Genomic DNA, 21,231 nt, shown 5'->3' with positions numbered 1-21,231 from the left:
AGAGAAGAAAGAGGGCAATTTTCTTGGATGTTAAAACTGGGAAAGGAAAAAAAAAAATCCCCTCTTCCTTGTTTCCCCAGCTGACAGCATACGTCACATGAGGAGTTTTTCTTCTGTTTTGGTCTCCGCACTACCACCGCTTAATAAACTCTGTAGCCAAAACCACTGATCAAGAACGGATCATGCACGTGAACAGTTGCTAAGAAGGAAATACGGGGCAAGGAGATTTTTCTTCACACACACTGTGCATACTTCTTTTCCAAATCGCTCAGATTAATCCATCCAGTGCCGGGATACACGACACCCCTTGCATAGCCCTTTCAGTGAAGAGCCACAACCCAGAAATGGAGTCAAGCGCGTGCACAGACCTGTAAGCCAACTGCCCTGAACTGCCAAAGCCATGACAATAGGAAAAACAAAAAAAGTGGTGGTGGCAGTTGACACATTTTTCTTTTTTAATACTTTTTAACTGAAGGAGCGAACTGTAACTTTTTCATGTCTTGCAGAGAGCGCCAGATCAAGTGCCCCAAGTGTGACAAGCTGTTTCTGAGGACAAATCACCTGAAGAAGCATCTCAATTCACATGAAGGAAAGAGGGACTATGTCTGTGAAAAATGCTCCAAGGCTTACCTAACCAAATATCACCTCACTCGCCACTTAAAAATATGTAAAGGCCCCACGTCCAGCCTGTCGGCCCCAGAGGAGGAAGAGGAGGAGGATTCAGAGGAGGAATTAATAGACTCTATGAGGACTGAAGACTGTAGGATTAACAATGGAGTCTATTCAACGGGTGATGCCCTCTCTGGACACAAATGAAGAGAAGAAAGAGGGCAATTTTCTTGGATGTTAAAACTGGGAAAGGAAAAAAAAAAAATCCCCTCTTCCTTGTTTCCCCAGCTGACAGCATACGTCACATGAGGAGTTTTTCTTCTGTTTTGGTCTCCGCACTACCACCGCTTAATAAACTCTGTAGCCAAAACCACTGATCAAGAACGGATCATGCACGTGAACAGTTGCTAAGAAGGAAATACGGGGCAAGGAGATTTTTCTTCACACACACTGTGCATACTTCTTTTCCAAATCGCTCAGATTAATCCATCCAGTGCCGGGATACACGACACACCTTGCATAGCCCTTTCAGTGAAGAGCCACAACCCAGAAATGGAGTCAAGCGCGTGCACAGACCTGTAAGCCAACTGCCCTGAACTGCCAAAGCCATGACAATAGGAAAAACAAAAAAAGTGGTGGTGGCAGTTGACACATTTTTCTTTTTTAATACTTTTTAACTGAAGGAGGCAGTTTGGCACAGAGCAAAGACTGTTGATGCTCAGGCTTCCTTCTAAAAATAAAGGGTTTGGATTAAAAAAAAAAAGTAAAAAAAGCACCAGTGAAATGAGCAGTTGCAGACAAAGCAATTACCCTGCTACAGAAAATCAAAAATGGGCTTTTGGAGAACAGTTATCGCCTCTTCCCGCTCTAGTTGATGGGAACACGTAAGCAGGGGGAGAGGTAAAGGCTGTATAGGCTCGGTAAGGAAGAGGCTTACAGAGGATCGGACAGTGTTTACAGTGTATGTATGTTACTGCTTGTGCTGTAAACCTTTTACCACCTAGCGTGATGGGAGGGTTTGCTGCTAATACTATTTATGGAATCAAGATGTATTTCAGTCTGTTGTTTTCTTTTAAAAAAAATAAAAAAATGTGGCTCTTTTCTAATGTTCTTTCTTTCTTTAATTTACACACTCTGAAACAGTTGCCTCTTTTCCGAGAAGGATGCTGAGAGAAGTAACACCACTTTTTCATCATCTGCCTCTCCCAAGCTTTCTTGGGACAAGGTATGGGTAGGAACGCCTCCACGAACAGGCGCAGCTTTAAACCTTGTAGAGTTACTGTGTGGCTCCTGGCTGTGCTGTAGAAGAGTAAGTGGAGCGCTGTTCTCTGATCGAGGTGGCTGGAGCTTTGCTTGTGACAGAGGCTCCAGTTCTCGCCCTAAGAAGTGGCCTAAGCTCAGCTGTTCCGCTCCCTGGAGGCTGTACTTCCCTGCGTTCTTCAAACCTGAAAATGCACAGTGCTTGCCCTCTGGGATCAGCTTGCGACTAAAAAGCTCCAGGAAGACAAGGCCCAGGGATGCTGTTTAGTCACGGGAAAGATGTGTTGTTCCAGTAACACGGTGTCTTCCTGAAACAAAAAGCAACTTCCAGAGCTCCAGTGCCAATTAATACCTGGAGGCAGAGAGAACAGAAATTACTGCCCTCAAAGAGCTTAACATGAAAGATTTATTTCAGATGCAAGCTTTGAAAAATTTGCAGCTTCTCAGTGGAGAGCACCTGAACAGAGGCAGCTCTAGTGCTTTCACCATCTCAAAAGCAGTTAGTCAGTTGTTGTCCACACATTGTTCGCTATTGCTTGGCAGAGGAAGGATCGAGGCAGGAATCCCAACATCCAAATATCCTTGGTTCCTGCAGAGAGAGCCCTGCTACTGGCTTTGCCAGCAGCCACTTGCTTACCTCCAAGGGACAGGAAGGGAACCTGCAGCCCTGCCTTTTCCCCACCTGCAGTTTTGATACCACGTCTCTGCTTTACTTCACCAGAATGAGTTCCCGTGAGCTGGGCTGGAAAGCAGTGGTAAGGTGCTGTCAACTACACCCGCTGACGCTAGTGCTGCTTGGATATCAGTGGCTTTAATACCCCAGGGCATTTTATTTTTGCAGCAGCAGCAGCACTTCAATGGACACCTTCCAGTACGCAGCGAGGGAAGCATTTCACAGGAGGGTAAAGGTATCATTTAACTTCTGGCGTGGGGTAAGGCACTCGGGTGTTCATTTTAAATGGGAGGCAATTGTTTGAGTCACATTCCTTGACTAGGTTCCTGACGCTATAAATGAAGCGTTGAAGTCAGTGGTTAGGCGGATACTCAAAACGTTCCCCTGTGCCTTCCAGGTGTCAGGCAGAAATGCCTGGGAGGAGTTAAGAACATGAGCAGTAACATGGACAGCTTTCACCGGTGGCAGTGACCAGCAAGATCCCTACCTTCGCTTTGTGACCTGACAGCCTCTCACCCTCTTCTGAGCCACAGCTCCTTATTTCAGCTCAAATGCTCTTTATGTATGTGTTACCTTCGGAGCTTGAAGAAAAGGCAACATCAACAAGCTTCAGGTGCTGCGGGACCAGGGAAAAGAAACCCTTGATCCTGATGGGATAGAGCTGGGATATTTCTGGTTTGATATTGGTGATCTGAGGCCTTACGGGTACATTTCCAGATTCTACTGAGGCACTCTAACCTACTGCCCACGGAATGCTCTTAAGACTTTAAAAAAAGTTACATAGAAGAACTTTTAAAATCTGTATAAATCTAGCCTTGAATTCGGGATAAACTACCTATTTATACTTGTCATTTCACTCAGCTTTTGTTTATTTATTACACAACTGTTGTCTGAAGTATTTTTCCTTATGCCTTTAGAAGACATTTACCTTCTTTGCAGTATCCAGCAAACTTCTGGTAGCAGCAGGACGCTTTTCTAGTGACTATTTCACTTGATGTATCAACTTCACACATAGTGGCCCCTGTTTCAGGGATCATAATCTCAGGCAAAAGCAAGCGATTTAATCTTTCAAAGCTGGTAACAGAGGCAGGAACTTAGAACTGCTGACTTAGAGCTTAACCACATCACCGTGTTTCTTTGTCAGAGATGAAGAACCCTGCAGATTGCAAGACACTGGAGCTGTTTCTACGAACTCTCAGCGAACAGGGGGATTTGTGGAATGTCCCATTAATTACTTTGATGTTGTGACGTTTGGTCCATCACGATTCCATCGCTGTCTCTGAATCATTGCTGCTACTGCTGGCCACAGAGCTGCAAGCCACAGAGCTGGCACAGGCCGGAACAAGTCTCTCTCTGTTTCCAAAAACTTCATTCACTGCAACAGAGAGAGGGGATCGCTCGCATGTTACTGTTGCACAGGCAAGAGCAGTACAGCAGGTACAGCACGGTGAGCATCACAGAATGGGAATCCTAACCTGGTGCAGTTTTAAAGCTCTCCCCCTTACCCCAAGTCGGGAGTTGCAGCTTCCGTGTCAGAACAATCTCCCGCATACAATACTGAAATTACAAGTCCTGTTATTTCTCCCCCAGAGCATCTCTAGGGGTTTCCCTGTGCATAATTCCTGTACCTAAGTACTGTGAAATGGATGAGTTTGTAGAGCAAACCATTAAGTTTAAATAATTTATTTCTGGTTTTAGTCTCTCCGGTTTCCACCAAGCTCTTAAAAGCCTTCTCCAAAAATTCATGCCATTTAGCTACATGTAGCTACGACAACCAATCAAAACCAGTCCTCACTATTATTCCTACAGGTACTCAAGCATGTGATACTTGATTACACCAGAAACATTAAGAAAAAAGTAAAACACAGGTTTTACAAGAAATAAGGCATTATACTTCAGCTACAAGAAAATAAATCATGTGGCAAACACAGTTCTCCAAGCTAGAAAAAAAACCACCACATTTTTTGAAGCTGAAAACATGAACACATACGCAGTCTTGGGGTATTTAAAAATTAATCTACCGTTTCTCTTGGAGCCACAGTACATTACTGAATATACAAATACACCCTGGGGGCAAGGGGAGAACCACCAGATTCAGAGAAATGAGAACGTTACCTGCAGCAATCTTGCTTATATCCCAAACGCGCAGCCCTTGTCGCTCCCCTCCAAAGGCAAAAACAAACGGGAAGTCAGGGCAGCAAGCTGCACATAATACAACACCCTGGGAGGGAGGCAGAAAGAGGAGGATTTTTTTAAAGTATCATCCTAAAATTAATTTGTCATCTGAAACTACTTTCACTGAGCAAGTTTTAACAAATGTAAGCTCTGTATGTTTCTGGAAGCTTATTTTATAAAGACACAAAATTAAAGTCAACAGCTGCTAATTACAAACAGTAAATCACATCTTTGTCTTCAACCTGGCGGGTACACGCTGGAGGACCTGGTGCTCAGGTCTGAGGCTTTGAAGCAGGCTGCCAGTTACACGTTGAACTGAACACTGCACTGTAATGAGCATGATTTACCCAGAAAACAGAGATGTGATTTTTTTTCCCCCCCTAAAAGATGTTACATTCTGTAAAATAAGATCCAAGTTAGACAAAAGATTAAGCAGACACAGTTGATATATAAACCTTCTTGGAATCAAGAAATTAATATTACTCTACCATTTTCATATTCTTGGAGTGGATTAAACTTGGTCTGTCTCCCAGGATATCCCAAATCTTCACGTATTTGTCAGCAGATGATGTCACAAGGCACCCTTTGATCTGACTGCTTAGTTGTAGCCCTGGAAGATGAAGAGCGCAGCAGTGTGAGAGCGCCAGGTGACCACTATTTCACAGAGACAAGGATATGTTTTGAAGTCATGAGAACAAACCTAATAACCTCCTCGCACTAAACTCTGTTCCAGTGCAAAGGAGCAAAAAGTTAATGGCAGCTTCACGCTGCCACTGCTCCCCGTAGTGAGAGCAAACTGACTTCAGGTAGGCCTGTTTTGTCTCTCAATCCCACAACAGTAACAGTGCAAAGATGCCACCGTTCTGCTCCTTACTTCACATAATCTGGCTTCCCCAGGTAGTTTTCTTCGTTTATTTGCCAAAGACCATCTCTTTAGCTGTCCAAGACGATGGGGCATATTCATACGATCTCATTTTGGACACCTGATCGGGTGCTTCAAGTTGCTATTTAGAAGCTCTTAAGCTGATCAAATAGTGCAAGTAGCCTAAAGGAGGCAGCGTGAAAACCTTCCCATGCGCCATACCTAAATCACCTCCAGACTGAACATCAGTGTAAAATAATTATGGCTACAGGAGGTAAACATTACAGTTCATACTCCTGGACCAGATTGCATAGCTTTTGTTCTTCCTCACCCAAAAAACCACAGGGAGCGTGCCCCAAGTGAAGTTTTGACATGCTTATTCATGATAGTCACCCAGAAAAGTTCACAGCTGTTAAAATACTTTGCTTAGAATGGCTTCCCAGCAGAGATTTGTTTCATGCACCAGCTACCCGTGCATGCACAACTCCCATCTGTTAAGCAAGGAATCACTACCACCTCAGTTGTATCTGTTAAAGACGTCTTCCAGAAGTCCCTCCCCCTGGGGACAAACACAAGGCACGAGCAATTTACCTGACACCTCTTCATTGTGAGCTTTCAGCGTAAACAGTGGCTTATCAGACCGAGCATCCAGACAGTACACAAAGCCGTCCTCTGTGCTTGCCTAAGAAACCACAACATTTTAAAAACAAACAGCCGTAGTCACTCATTTGGAAAGAAGCTCCTGTGAAATAATACCCACCACCCTCTACCAGTTCCCTGTGGTTTGAGACAGGCTTACACTACTTCTGGGTAGGGCATATCACACAGCGTACACAGTTCTGCATCCCCAAAGTCAGACTCCACCCAGCTGGTGCCCGAGCTATTCTACCTACCTAAACTACGCTGCAGGGACTTACATGCAAGTCTCAATCCTATACGAATTTCTTCAATTGTATTTTTAAGATGGCTTTCTCGTTAGGCAATGAAATACAGAGCCTTTAGCCTCTTAACTGTCAGTTCAAACTTTCTGGAGCCATCCTGTGGCTGTGTAATAGCCAGGTGCAAAGCTAAGTGTGATTATACTGAGGGAGATCCACATCGTAAACCCAACAGAATGGAGCAACTGCTTTTGTTGGCTGTATACACAAAGCAACAGAGAACTAGAGAGCCACTGAAATAATAAAAAGATTTGGTTTTAAATTCTATTTAAAAGTTTTATTATAAAAATCTCGACAAAAACAAGGTATTTTTACTCTGTACCAGCTAGGAGGATGGTGCCCTCTAGCGCTTATTTGAAACACTGAATTAATATTCAGGATCTTTGTTCTCAGCTGCAGTTGCCTCATTACATGAAACACAACAGCAGCTATGCAAAGGAAAATATATCCCAGCCACTGAACACTGTATCAGCATGGCAAAGAAGCCACCTCAGGAGTAAAAATGCATCAATATCAATTGCTTTTGTACTGTCATCATGGAGATACCAAATAAGTAGCTGGTCTTGGAACGCTTGTTGAAAAAACGACTTAAACCATCCTCCCACAAACTGCATTTTTAAGATAAGCAGTGCCAACAGTACAACTGTCCAACAGGTCCATTATATGATTCAGAAACATTATGAACACAAAAAACCAGGTTAAATGACATGGCAACAGTCAACAGACCAAGAACAGAAGAGCATGTACTCACTAAGAAATTGCAAGGTGAGAAATGATTCCAGGTTACTCTTTCAACCTGACCACTAAACCGCCATATTCGATGGTTATCTTGTGGGTTCCTGCAATCGTACAGCACAGCTGATCTATGGGAAAAAGTGATAGGAAATTATGAAAAAAAAAAAAAAATCACGGCAGAATACTTTATGAAGTTTGTTTTACCACTGGCATGCATGGAAGGTCAATGTGAACTACAATTCAAAAATTAAAATGGCAACAACTTCACTATAAAGCCTTCCAATAACAGATGAAAATTTCTCAGGTAAGCACAAGGTTTTTCCATATGCTTCAAAGTTTCATCTTGGTTACAAACGGCCGTTCCATTTCAGCAAACAGAGCTCTAATTTGCTCTCAATACATGAGAAACTTATCATACAGGAGACCATAACTATGCAAATATATCACTTAATTATGAACAGGCTTCAGTAAACTCAAGTAACGACTGTTCAAAATAATGCACTAATTAGGAAATCAATTTGCAATACATACACAAACATTTTCAAATATAGTTTAATAAAAAAAAATTAATCTTTACAAGTGGTGAGGGAAACACTGCTCCAAAGAAGAGAAAGAGCAGATGGGAGTTAGTGGGGTCTTTGGGATTCTTTATGGGCTTGCGCTTAGCCCAGTGGGAGCAGAATCTGTCCCAGCTCAAAAAGCCCCTGGATGCAAATGCAAGAAAGGAGCGATGATGTCACTCTCACAACATCTCACCACAATTTACATCCACAGTGTAACCCACTCCCACTCCATCCCATAATTAAAGCCAAAGAAATGCGATCTATATTTCTCAGCTCTTTTACCAGGCATTTTACAACAACAGTTTTAGTGCACACGCAATTTTGAACCGTCTGACTTTCAGGTTATGAAGGTACCTGCCAATATCCATTGAATAGCCTGTGGTCCTGGGAAGCTTTACAGGAAAAATCCACAAAGGCAGTCTATAATTCATAAGCGACAGTACACCGGTTTATAGGTGTCAGTGGGATCAAAGGGCTTGCTAAAAAGGGACCGAGAAGCTGGTCTCAGTGTTTGGACTTTTTGCTTATTTTTACGGAAGGAAGTCGAGGGGGAGGAAAGTGGACAGAAGCAGGTTCCTAACAACAATAAAGGTTTTTGGCTCCAACACTTTTACTTTAGCAGATGTAGCAGAGCATAATACAAGCCAGAGAACATAAAGGCTTGGCTAAAGATTGACAAGTCTTTAAATACTTTAACACAAGGACAAAGTAATAAAAAAATTGATATAAAAGAAAGAAGAATAAAAAAATGAATAGAAAACTAGAAAAATAGAATAACAAAGAATAAAAAAAATATATAAAAATATTGTGTTTATAGAACAAAATTAAAAAGTTACCCCTAGGAGATGGGAGGGGAAGTTTTTGGGCTGGCAGGGCTTATAAAAACTAGGAGCTACAGAGCTAGTTTAAGTGTGCAGACACAAACCATTTCACAGCATCTCCAAGCTGCAATCACGGGAGACAGCCCGTTAAACTTTGGCTATAGCATGCCTATTAATAGAGCCTGTAGGGAGTGGACTAGGCTTTTAAAGTCCCTCATGCCCCCACCCTGCTCTTACAGTTTGGCAAAACCTTGACAAGTTTTTGCAAGAAGGACCAGTGACACATTCCCAACGCAGAAAATGCTGTAAGGCCAAATTAAGAAATAAAGTCAGTTTGGAACAGACCTGGCACAGAAAATGCCAGTCCAGATGGTTAAAGGATTTGGCTACTCCTGAGAAAGAGGTAAGGAAAATTATATTTTGGCCACTTACAAACCTGGCTACCTTACTGGAAAAAAAATAATAGCATTACTCAAATTTGGCACAGTTATAAGCAAATGAAAAGGAAAACATGAGGCAACTTAATGGGCTTTAATTCAATACTAATACCCTCCCTACGTGTAACATTTGAAAATATTACCCTGACATACTTATCATAAGATCCAGAAATAAGGGTCTGAGTTTCAAACGGATGAAATTGCACTGTCTGGACCTAGATAACAGAAGATTTTATTTTAAAAAATAAGCACTGAGATATAACACACATATGCAGGAACTTCCTTAGAACAGAGCACCAACCCCCCATCCCCGAAACCAGCACATTTCTCCCACAAAACCCTCTCTTGTTAAGCTTGTTGATACTCAGATTTTTCATAAAACAGTGCCAGAGATGCACATGATTTTTATTGCAAACACCCCCACCCAGTGGAAACAAGATATTTTGCAATATAATGTAACTGAACAGAACCACATGCCCCCCTTCTGCCCTAGGTATTTAAAAAAAAAAAAAAAAAATCAAAAGAGGAGGTAAAAGAATAGCTGCTTCCAGTTTGGGGAAAAATGCAGATGTTAGCAAAAAATTAAAATCGGGAGTTTGCCAAGGGCAGTGACTTTGTTAACAGCAAAATAAGGTTACAGCTATTAATAACTAATTTTCACATTTTAATTACTATGGGATTAATTCGTTTCTGAAGTACCCATCACTATGGTATTTCAGTATCATTTATTTTAAACCTTTCGTATCTGGAACAAACCGTAACTGACATGCATTCTTTCCTGTAAGAGAGAGTTACAGTTTGACCTATGCTCAGAGATCTCTTTTTAGGAGCTTATAGCTATTAGATTCCCAACCATCAGGGCTTCCACACAAAAGGCATTTTAAAATAACTGCTGTAAATCTTTGCAAACTTTCTACAGGATAAGTTAAGTGACATTTTTAAAAGCAAATAGGGTGTTGTTTGCCAAAGCAACTACTTCAGAAATTCAAAGAATTCTGCACAGTTGTTAGAAAATTACAGAATGGTTGTTCTAAGGGTTCACTACCAAGCAGCTAAATGAAAAACTGCAGTTATTTTTTTCTCTATATTTTACAGTGGAAGAAACATCAATTATTACATACCTTGTCTGTATGCAGCATCAGACTGGCTGCTGGCTTACCCACAGACATATCCCACAGAACCACAGTATTGTCAGCAGACGCACTTGCTAAAACATTCCTGATAAAGGATGAGAAAATAAGTTTCAAAAATCTTTATACAGATACAAACACTTTAGTTTGCAGATCCCACACTTCAACTTAAATTTGACCAATTGTGTTAAAGCAATAAACATACAGTTTCGAAATTTAATCAGAAAAAAACTGAAAACATTCCCAAAAGGCCTGTCAAATACACAGTACAATTAATACCATTCTATTACCTCACTATGCTGTTTCTGATTGAAACTGCTCCCTGCACACCTTTTTTTTTTTTTTTTTATTACCAACCAAGTGTTTCTGACTGAAAGAGCTAACATTCTCCTGGAAACACTGTTTTCCCAAACACTGTTCTCCCAAACACTGTTCCAAGGGAAAGTTGAGAATATGCATAGTGAAGGCTATGAGAACATTTTACAGTAACATCATTATGACCCACAGGCAGAAAGTTATTTATAGAGAGCTGTCACAGTATGTCTTGCTTAAAAAAAATAACTAAAAACGTTTAAATACAGCTGCTGCCAGGAGTTCCTTGTTTTGCCCCTAAGCTTCCCACTTCAAGGCTGGCTTTATTTCCTGAAAGATCGACCAGTATCAATGAGTTTGTAACTCAGCACATTACAGAATTATGCATTCCAGACACTTAACTATTGTAGCTGTACATTTCAGTGACTTGTCTCCACACTGTCACTAGACAACTGTTTTGAGGTACTTGAAAGCTACTCTTCTGTAACGCTGATGGGATGATCACTACCACACGCTGTGCATACACGTAATTTAAGAACAATAGACAATGCACTTTAAATTATGAGTGCAATTTCTGTAGAATCATAGAATTGTTTAGGTTGGAAAAGACCTTTAAGATCATCAAGCCCAACCGTTAAATTACATTTACTGTACATTTTCTGCATGTCTGTGTGGGTGTTTCCTTCTTCCATATCTAGATAACAAAGCATTGTAAGCAAAGGTTTACACCTGCTCATCAGGAGTACACGGAGTTGACTCTATCTTCAGAGACAATTCAGAGATTAAAAAAAATCAGCCTGTGTCTGACTAGAACAGTTTCAGGGCCCATGCTGAGGATCCTCTGACAGCTGAACTGTTAAAGAACACCTAAGCAATAAAAAATAGCAGCATCTTTATTTCCAGTCCTTGACCTCTCCGCCAAGACGAGCCAGCTTTGTGTTGCTTCAATAGCAGCACTTCATTGCTAGTTCATTTAGGCAACAGGGAATTCTCTCTGCCTAGGATAACCCAAGGGTCAGCGGCATTTCTATAACTCTGCTATCAGGGCTTTTACACTCTTTTCTGTTCACAGCTCTGGCACAAAAGCCAGAGAGAAAAAAACAGCATAGCAAGGAGTTCCTTCTATAAATCTACTTCTATCTGTTGAAATGGTCTTTTAGGTCATTGGCAGATGGGCACAGATCAGGGCAGCCCTTCTGCTTCTCCTATTTGTGCATCTGACCTCAATGTAGCCAATATATCAAATGGCTTAGACCCACCTTAGCCCTGCCCTCATCTGGACAACTTGCAAATAAAAAGTGATCTGCAGCAATATACAGGTTTAAAAAAAAGAATAAATTCAGACTTCTGGTTAAAAAAAAAAAGGGGGGGGATACATATTTTTGAGACTTGATTCATTTCAGCACTGCTTTCAAGTTCAATATAATACTTCCTAAGATTTTGGATTTGCGTGAAAAATGTATGCCTAATTAAGTATACAAATTTGTAACCATCCATTGTTGTTCAAGTATTCTTTACCTGCTTTGTTTATTCCATGAAAGATCAAGCACAGCATCAGTATGTCCTTTCACTGTCTCTTCTGAAGATAAACTCTGTATATGCAGACACAACATACTTTTGAAAATTACAGCTTCAACAGAAATCAAGCATTACAACACAGTAGTATGAACTCCTTGATGCCTTCACAAACAACTTCATGTTTTAAATTATTCTCACTTGTTGCAACAAGGCTTTTGATAGAACTGCTTCTGCAGAACCCACATCTTGCCTCCTACCACAGATCTCATATTGCTCCATTCACAGCTGGTGGGGCTTACAGAACTGGTTACACCCTTCAGGCTAGTAGAAGAAATGTCGTTGTCTTCAGCCAATGTGCAGCTTCTTCAGCTTCTTTCTAAACACTCCTGGAAGTTCCCTCTCCCTCCTCCCAACTGACCTTTAGGTCCTTGTAACTGCCAGCTCCTACAAATTCTAATTTAAAATGCTTAAGCTTCAAAGTTTAGTGGGACAGAAACTGGAAACCACCCATAAGCCACCCCATTCCTCTTCTGTTCTTAATTCCAGGCTTTAATTGTCCACAGCGAGAACAATTAGCATGTCAAATTGAGGTAACATTTATGAATGGTATCTCCAACTGCAATTCTGATAACTCACTGATTTTTCAGAAGCAAGTTTCACAGAACAAAGTCCCCTTTCCAAGGATATTTTTTCTATTGTTCTTAAACCCAGAAAGTCTGAGAGCTCAAGAAGTAAACCCCCTTCACAATTACACAGAGTGGTTCTTTAGCTGACTAACACTACAGCGCTCCTTCGTTTGGGAAACCAAGATTAGCTATATACCCAGTGTTCACCTTCCCTATATACTCTAGGGAGTCTTTAAACACTTCCTGAAGCATCTACTATAAGCAATATCTAGAAGTTTTAACCTATATGATCTTCCACGTTTCTTTTACATTCCGAAGAACTTGGACAAATCACAACAATGCATTCAGGCATACAGTGAGGGTCAGATGCATCTCACGTAACTTAGCATCCAGTCTAAACCTCAGTCTTCCTTTTTGGTAGTTAAGGTTTTCTCTGCAGTCCGCTAAAAGAAATTGAGCCATTCTCTGGGGGTGTCTCTACGCATTCACCTTAGACAATCTTGATGACTAGCTTAAAATATGCTTAAATTTTAGAGAGATAAAGCTAACAGAGGTGAATCCTGAGTAAATTTATTTTGTTAGTGTCAACCTTGTCCTTTATTGCCCAACGCCTTTTCAACTCTCCAAGTCACAGGAAAACACTAATTTTAACCTATTGCAGTCGACCACGGCACTATCTTCTGTAACCTGTCTAAACACCATCTTTCAACGTGACAGATGTAATTAAACCAGATTATCTATGCTTTTTCAGGGTAGGAAAAAAGTAATAATGACATTATCCTTGCTCTATGTTTCCTCCATCCAACCAGATAAACCATTTTGCAATACTTACTTTCTTTACTTTCTTTTTCTTCTTCCCTTTCTTGCTTCCAAGAGAAAAGACTGGTTCTAAGGATTCTACTATATCAAGGTCCCAGATGTCAATAACGGGGGTCATGCTACCCACTGCAACATAATTTCCTACAAGCAGAAACCCAAACACAAACACATTTATATAGAGTTATGAAACAGCATATTTGGCAATCCAGCTGTTGCTTATTTCTTTGATTAAGTAAAACTTATACTTATGTTCCAGAATCTTCTGTATGAACATGTTTGATGATTATAACTGACAAGGATCAATTTAAAAATACCAACTGACAGCAAATATTGCCAGAAAAAAACTTACTTGCTCTCCAATACACTTCCTCTTCAGTACAAGTAACTGTTCAAAGAAGCTGTATAAAGCTCCATGTTTTGTTTGGTCTTTTAAGTGAAAAAAAAAACCCAAAACACATTCCCTGTGCTATGGAAAAAAAAAAAATCTGTAAAACACAGCAAAAAGGTTATTAAATACATAAATATATATAAATTTTGCTGTGTTTTACAGTTAACCAACTGCATTGGCCATAATGACTGTGAACAAAAGCAACCTTTCAGTTGCAAATGGAAAATAAAGCAGATTAGAGAAGACCTTGCTCTGGTCTGCTAATTGACAATTACTTAATTATTTGTAATAAACCCAGCATTTTAGTCAAATCACTTGTTATGGCAGCATCCTAAGATGACTGTATCCCCAAACCAGAAAAAAAAAAAAACAACCTTATATTCAGTTTTTCCATCTTAGTATCTTGGTTTTATTTTTGCTCGTACCACCAGAGGAAATTATTTAATGACAACATTACATTTATATACTTTTCAAGCAAAAACTATTTAACTGGACATTTACAGTATCCTTTGTACTTTACCTAGTGATCCATCAAGACTAGGATCAAAATTCAACCACTCCAGACTTAGAGGGTAAGCAGGCAAGATAATATCATGATGTACATAAAATGAGCTCTCTTCATGATTATAAACTGAAAAAGAATTGAAGATATACAAGACATCAGTGAAGAGGAAAAGCAAGCAACTGTAAACAGTTCACTTCTGCAAAAGCAGATGAGGCAAACATGAAATTGTCAAGAAGATCTAGAATGTAAATTGTGTGTTCAGAGTTTTAGTGTAGAGGCCAGAGCCTCCAAGCACTAATGTTATGCCTTACAGAATTACACGAAACGAACACGCTCCTGTGTATTTTAGATAAAGAAGTGACAAGCTCAGTAAAGGTTAGACACTTTATTCCTAGCAAACTATGCTACTTTGTAATATCACTTCAAAATAGATGCTCTGTATCCACCACCACCGCTTTCTACATCAGGATACATCAATGAAGGTTTAGACATTCGTATTAGAATCAGAAATTTTTAAAAAAGGAAGTAAATCCAGAAGCAATCAAAGGGGAAATTAAGGTAAAAAAAAAAACAGTTTTCAAATTAGAGGAAGCTGAAGAAGTCAGATGAAGTTACCTTTAGCAGGTTCCAACTGAGGTACAGGAAGATTTCTGGTAAAGCAACCATCTCCTAAACACAGCATTCCTTTTAGCCAGCTATTTTTCTCCTTATAATAAAAGAATTTACTAACTGGATAGCAGATTGAACCCATTAATTATTTTAATAAAATGGTATAATCATGCACACAAAATCACTGTGCCTTTTTTAAGTGCCTGTGACACACGTTCAGATACTGACTAAACTCTTCAGTTAACTAAGTAGTCTTAGTAATTAACTAAGACAGGGCTATCCAATGTTAGAAACTGCAGAAGCCTGTGCTATTGTTTCTTAAGTTTATACAGGGAAAATAACACAGTTAAAAAAATTTGTAAACACATCCAGATACACAAAATGCCAGATGCTGGTATCTGAAGAGATGCCTTCGAACACTTTTGTCTTGCTGTTTTCTTAAAACAGAATACTTTGCTTGCAGAAACATGTGCCATGGCAGAAGTAGCCAGAACAATTCCCCCAAAGAACCACCCTACGACAAGATGGTAACTTCAGCACACTCGGTAGTACTCCTGGCTGCAACAGAAAAGTCTTTTACACAGTAAAACTAAACCCACCTCTAGAACAACTGGTGTTCAGACCTTATTACAGATCATCTCTTCTAAAACTAAGATGATAAAGGTGCTGATTCTTCTATTCCTAGCAGTGGAAAGCACATTTAAAGAAGCAAGAAGAAAACAAGGAAAAAGAAAACAGCAACAAACCACTCGAGGAATCTTGCATGACATGGAAAGGACGACTGTTTGGAAGACAGATCATATGTTCAGCAAATAAAAATGCCATAGTATTTTCTGAGTGTCACTGGAAATTAAATAAGGAAAGGAAACACTATGCAGTCTGATAAGGGCAAACTATCCTCTAAATAACAGTAACTCCACATTAAATACTCTAGTTCTGGAAAGTGGCTAAAGCACCATAACATAGGAAAGAGGACAAAACACACGGCAGATGGAGAGAAAAAAAAACTTTGAAAAAAACACCTCCTCGCCTTCTACACAGCCATATGGAACAGGACAGGCAAGACATATTCCCTAAATTCACTGTAAGGAACAAATGCTATGTTACTTACCATGGACTTCCAAACTACAGCAGTCTTTATCAACTTTGCCACAAAGGACAAGATTATCGGTGGGCTTAATCAAGAAGTCCTCCTGTTCATATTGATCCTGAACAGCAAAAAAAGAGAGGACAACGGATGTTAACCAAAGCACATAAAGGCACCAAACTACATACGTGCAAAGGGCTGAATCAGTAAGAAATTTTAACCATACCGGAAAACACTCAAAACTCAACACCCTGCTGCCCACCCACCTAAAACCATCTTATGGTGGTAAACAGAGAAAGACAGGAACCAGACTCAATCATGGGGAGAATGAATAGTTATTGTACAGACTGAAGGACTGTTTATGTGGACCTAGGTGGATTTAGAGAGACGTTTAATTACCAAATATGAAACTATCTTTTGAGGCTACCATAATGCAGCTCGTTGCTAGAAAGTGAATAACCACCAGGAGCCCACATACATGGCGTATTTCCCTTGCGCTCTCATGCCTTGAGCGTGTATGTAGTGTAACAACTTTTTACACAATAAGTATATTGTAACTGCTCCTCACATCCACGAAGCAATTCCAAGAGCATTAAAGCATTGTCTACTTTCTGGAAAATATTTCCAGAAAAGTACTGCCTACAGCTATACTGGCACTCAGCTATACCAGAACAGATGTAACCTCTGATCTAATTTTCATTGTCACTGAGGAATGGATGGCATTCAGGGAATTTTTGCTAGTGGAAAATGAAGAACTGTACATAAAAAAGTCAATAGTCTTACACAAACAGAGTACCACCTTTCAAATATACAACACATACCAGAGTTTTTGGACTTGTTGTTGCAAGCTTTTAATTTCTTTTTTATTCACTTCAAGCACCTTTTCAATACTTGAATTCTATCAAGTACTGCAATTCTTTGAATTAATCAACTTAATGCTCCACAGTACTTCATTATGGTAGTCTTCAGCTACAGTACTAGTATTAAATACCAAAAGACAACATAAAATGCATGCTGAAGCACTGAAAAGTATTCTCTTTCAGAATCTGAGGAAAGGACTTGAGCGTAGGAAGAAAGGCCTGAGAAAAAGGTGTTCACTTTTTATGTCTGGAAGTTAGCTTTTCTGACACAGAATAAATGCAGCTCATATTCTCCCCAAATCCCTGTGTGAATACCTCTTTGACCATAAAAATCACTCTTAAAGCATTTCTCTCCTCTCCTGGTACACAAGAGCAAGAAAAATCACAACCAGTCAGTGGAATGCAGAGAAAACATAGAAGGCCCCAAAATGCACATAGCAAGTGAACTTATTTTAAAGACAAGGCACACGCTTTCCTCCTTGAGCTCGTTTCAGTATGTGAAGTCACCATAACAACTCTTCGTCTGAGACCACGCATGTTTGACAAAGTCCCCTGACACACAAACAGACGCTGTGGTAGAAGCCTACAGCTACTTTTTTCTTTCAATCTTACCAGCTTTGTAAAGAATTCAAAATAGTATAGAAAGGACAGCACCCAGAAAAATCTCAGAATCTTTATGCTTAGAAGAGGTCTCAAAAATTCACCTACTCTATCACCCTGCCCCAGATGATCACATTCTCTCCTAGTTGCTCTCTAGATTACATTGTCTCTCCTCACACAACCTCACCTTGGAACTGATTTGTGTCATCTCTCCATGTAAATTAAGACAATTAAAAGTTGCAATATATCCTTCTCAACTAAACTGCTGGATATTCTCTGGAGTCTCCCCGTATCTTTTCTGAAGAGGCACCCAATATGCTAGCTAAGGCAATACCAATGTTAGCAGAGCTCCTACAAAGCCAGCTCCTGCAAAGATGTTCCCCATCTGATACTTGGTAGAAACTAGTATAGGCAGAAACAGTCACCTACACAGAATGCTGTGCATATATGTTTAAGAACAGGGACTTATTTCTTCATGCTAATTTGACACGTAGCCTGAGTCCACCTCAGCTTGGTTTCTTCCACAAACCAGTGGAAGGTGTGAGAGTCTTGCAATCTGGGAAGTTTTCTAATTTGGGTCGTTAGTGGCCTGAGATGCTGAGATTTGTTTTTTCTTCGAGTATTTTCTGGGTCCTAGTAGACAGGTGACAAATCACCTCCATATACAGAAGAAACATGTCGCTTAAATAAGAAGCCAGTTCGCCTTAGCATTTGACTTAAACATAAAAAAGCACATACAGAGGGGACTGCACAAAGCAACTTTAAAAGAAAAAGAGTTCCATATGATCAAAAAACTGGCACACCTTTGGAAAAGGACTGTAAGCACTTACAGAACCTAAGGCAGTGTGGAAAATTTAACTGATTTTTAAGTTTATGCTGTTTCAAGATATTTAACATTTTTACAGTACTTACGGTGGTTTTTAGAGTGATGTAAGGATCCTGATCATTACTCCCATACACTGCCAGAGTAGCCAAAGTGTCTCCAAGTTTTATCTCACCTAGATGGGAATTTCAGAACGTTTTTATTCATGTCAATGACAGATGAAGTTAGAAACTCCTGTACCAACACCTGTATTACCTGCATTGCAACGTATCAGGAGCAGGCTAAATGCAAATGTAAGAACCGCAGTAAGCTAAACTGCTTAGCGCTTTCAGGGACTTCTGCTGCTCTGCTCCAGCACTACAGCAGGGGGAGTGACAGTCTTTCCAACACTGCTCTCGATTCTAGTGTCAGGGAGGGGGACACTGAATTGTTTCACTCACTACATGACTTCCGAAACTGGGACAGGCAAATAATTAAATATGTGAATTTCCAGCATTTGAGACATAGCACTGGGTAGCTTTAGGATACTAATGTCTTAAGAACAAGAAGTAGTGAAAAGGTTCTTCACTTACACTGTATATCGGCTGTTTAAATTTTTCTTACCTACGTATTCCTCTTCATCGTAATTTTCCAAATCATACTCATCCAGTTCATCATCAGACAGGTCTTCATTTTTATGAGAAGACGTAGCTCTGTCAGGAATGGCTACATTCATGCCATCTGTCATCTGGCCTTCATTGCTACCATCAGCACCATCCCTGTTTAAAGACACACAATCCTGAGAAACTGTGACAGACATTTAAAATGCTTCCAGCTAATTGCTTAGGGGGCTGCTAATGAGATTTCAGCACACAATCCTGGCTGTTCACATGGGTTTCAAGTCTTTATGCCAGTAATTTGGAAATCCATTCACTCCTTTCCTATCTTTTCCCAAAATACAAGGCACCATTATTCTCAGGCTTCCAGAGAAAGTTTTTCCTTGAAAGTCTTCACAACAAAATGTGGCACAAATTTTGCTCAACAGAGTTAAACGTGTGCCTCAATCCCTTTCTCTTACACTTTTTTGTGGATACAATGCTCTCAACCTCACTTGTGTGTGTTTGCATGTGTCCTATTCATTCCTTTTTTTTTCCCCACCCACAGGCCCTGTCATGTGTGATGACTCTGGCATTTCTTCAAGATTTTTAAGACCTTATTTCCTCATACTTCCCATACTTACATTAGAATAAAAAACAACAGAAAATTCATTAGGTAGGGACATATCGTGGATCACTTCTTATGGGGTAAACTATGCAATATCCAGAAAACTCAGAACTGAGGTGGCAACAATTTCGTACGCAAGTAATTCGGTCAAAGGAAGAGTACATTAAACGTTGGCTGAGGACTAATAGACATCTCAGATGTCTCAATGGAGCGTGCCCTATAGGAACGCATCCCTACTGTATTCCTGTTGTTCTGCATGCAAAATCCCCAGGCAACAATGAGCCATGACAGTTCTCATAGATATGTTCTAAAGTAAATATCGGAAACCTATTTTTATAATGTGTTCAGTAAAATAAACACTTCACATTACCAGTTTTTCCTAGTGTAAAAACTGGTAGCAAGATAATTTAGAGATTCTAAAGCTGAGTCTGATTTGTGATCTTTGCAGAGGAAAAAAAGGGACTGATGTTGTAACAAATTCTACAAAGTACCAGATGTTATAAAGATATCATAACCCCTTTGGTTGTTAAGAATGGTCTTTCAACTTCCACGCTGAAATTTAACAGAATGCACAATTACTAACAAACAGCACCTCAAATTGTTCCATCTTTTCAAAATTGCAAGAGAAAGGAATCCGCTCAAAACCCCAAAAGTTCACACACATAAAGGTGAAACAAGTAACACCACAGATAACAGAAACATTAAACATAATTGGTTAAGAAATTAACATAAAGTAAGAATCTTCCAAACATTTAAGATGATTTTGGAGCCATTAAAAAACAAAACACATTCTGGGACAAAACACTCTGTTCAGCAATAAAGTCACAGACCCATCTAATAGAAATCGGATGGATAATATTCACCCAACTATAAGGCTTTTACTGCTCCCTGTTGCATCTGTTCAGTCATACATACTGTGGTGTAACCACGCACCCTACATAGCCGAAACAGAATCAGAAGCCAAAATCTATGGATGCATCTAACTGAAAAGTGTCACAAAAATGAAGTAAAACCTCAATACCTCATCTTCTTCTAGAGAGCCATTGTCTTCCATAAATTACTGTCTTCCATAGATTATGTTTCCTAAATCTGTCACTTGTTATCCTTTTTGTAAGTTTATTTACCTTTTTCTTAAAAGCAGGGTGACAAAACTTAACACGACACAACTAAGGGCCTTTAGTGCTGAATGGAGGGTTGTGATGTCTCCCGTTTCATAGGCGAACCATAAACACATCCCTGAGCAACGCTCTGCCTTTTTTGCCAAAGCATAAGTACCGAGTCATTCTGAGCTCTGCTGTGGCCTCCAGACTCGCTTTGATGGCAACGTCTCACCCTCAGCATCCACTTTTTCAGTCGATTTGGGACTTCCATCTCAGTTTGCCACATCTCCAAAGCACCCATGGTTACAAACCCAACTTCTTATTTCCTCACTCTAGGCGGGAACGGCAGCTCCAGCGAGGACGGGGCGCCGAGCGGGTCCCTGCAGACTTCACCTGAAACGCTCTGCCAGTCTGACGGCACACGGCTGACAACTGAAGAACGGCAATGGGAACACAACCCACGTTGTATCCACGACGAATGCCGGGCAGACCCCGTCCGATGTTTCACTCTCCGGCCAGAGGACCCTCCCGGGACGTCAGGCTCACCTGACGCAGTCGCCTCAGGCGGAACCCGCGCT

General features: G+C 40.3%; 1 protein-coding gene across 4 annotated transcripts; it reads right to left on the bottom strand.

The window, feature by feature from the left end:
* Positions 1-1,856: 1,856 nt before the first annotated feature.
* Positions 1,857-21,212, bottom strand: PWP1 (PWP1 homolog, endonuclein). 4 transcript variants are annotated; one of them, XR_004843183.1, is made up of 15 exons: positions 20,829-21,212; positions 18,954-19,108; positions 18,440-18,525; positions 16,092-16,188; positions 14,387-14,497; positions 13,492-13,619; positions 12,034-12,107; positions 10,195-10,291; positions 9,227-9,288; positions 7,269-7,380; positions 6,171-6,261; positions 5,206-5,327; positions 4,658-4,763; positions 3,471-3,917; positions 1,857-2,458 (listed from the first exon to the last, which is right to left on the bottom strand). XR_004843183.1 is itself a non-coding variant. In XM_035903289.1 (15 exons), exons 1-14 carry the CDS (start codon positions 20,834-20,836, stop codon positions 3,802-3,804), a joined length of 1,365 nt encoding a protein of 454 aa, XP_035759182.1. In that variant the 5' UTR covers positions 20,837-21,212; the 3' UTR covers positions 2,475-3,698; positions 3,778-3,801. The 4 variants fall into 4 exon arrangements, 2 of the variants coding, with proteins under 2 accessions (XP_035759182.1, XP_035759180.1); XR_004843184.1 differs by having other exon boundaries at positions 1,857-2,221; XM_035903289.1 differs by lacking the exon at positions 1,857-2,458 and having other exon boundaries at positions 2,475-3,698; positions 3,778-3,917.
* Between the last annotated feature and the right edge of the window lie 19 nt (positions 21,213-21,231).

Source organism: Egretta garzetta, unplaced genomic scaffold, assembly GCF_000687185.1.
Source record: "Egretta garzetta isolate BGI_Z169 unplaced genomic scaffold, ASM68718v1 scaffold51, whole genome shotgun sequence".
NCBI lineage: Eukaryota > Metazoa > Chordata > Aves > Pelecaniformes > Ardeidae > Egretta > Egretta garzetta.
The sequence above is the reverse complement of the archived record's forward strand: the minus strand, read 5'-3'. Positions and strand labels throughout refer to the sequence as shown.

What these genes read in the sequence shown, in the direction of transcription:
- PWP1 (XM_035903287.1), bottom strand. An exon ending in TCACAATGAAGAGGTGTCAG is followed by an intron (nt 5,328 to 6,170) that starts GTAAATTGCTCG and finishes TTCATCTTCCAG; the next exon opens with GGCTACAACTAAGCAGTCAG. An exon ending in ACTCCAAGAATATGAAAATG is followed by an intron (nt 4,764 to 5,205) that starts GTAGAGTAATAT and finishes CCTCCCTCCCAG; the next exon opens with GGTGTTGTATTATGTGCAGC.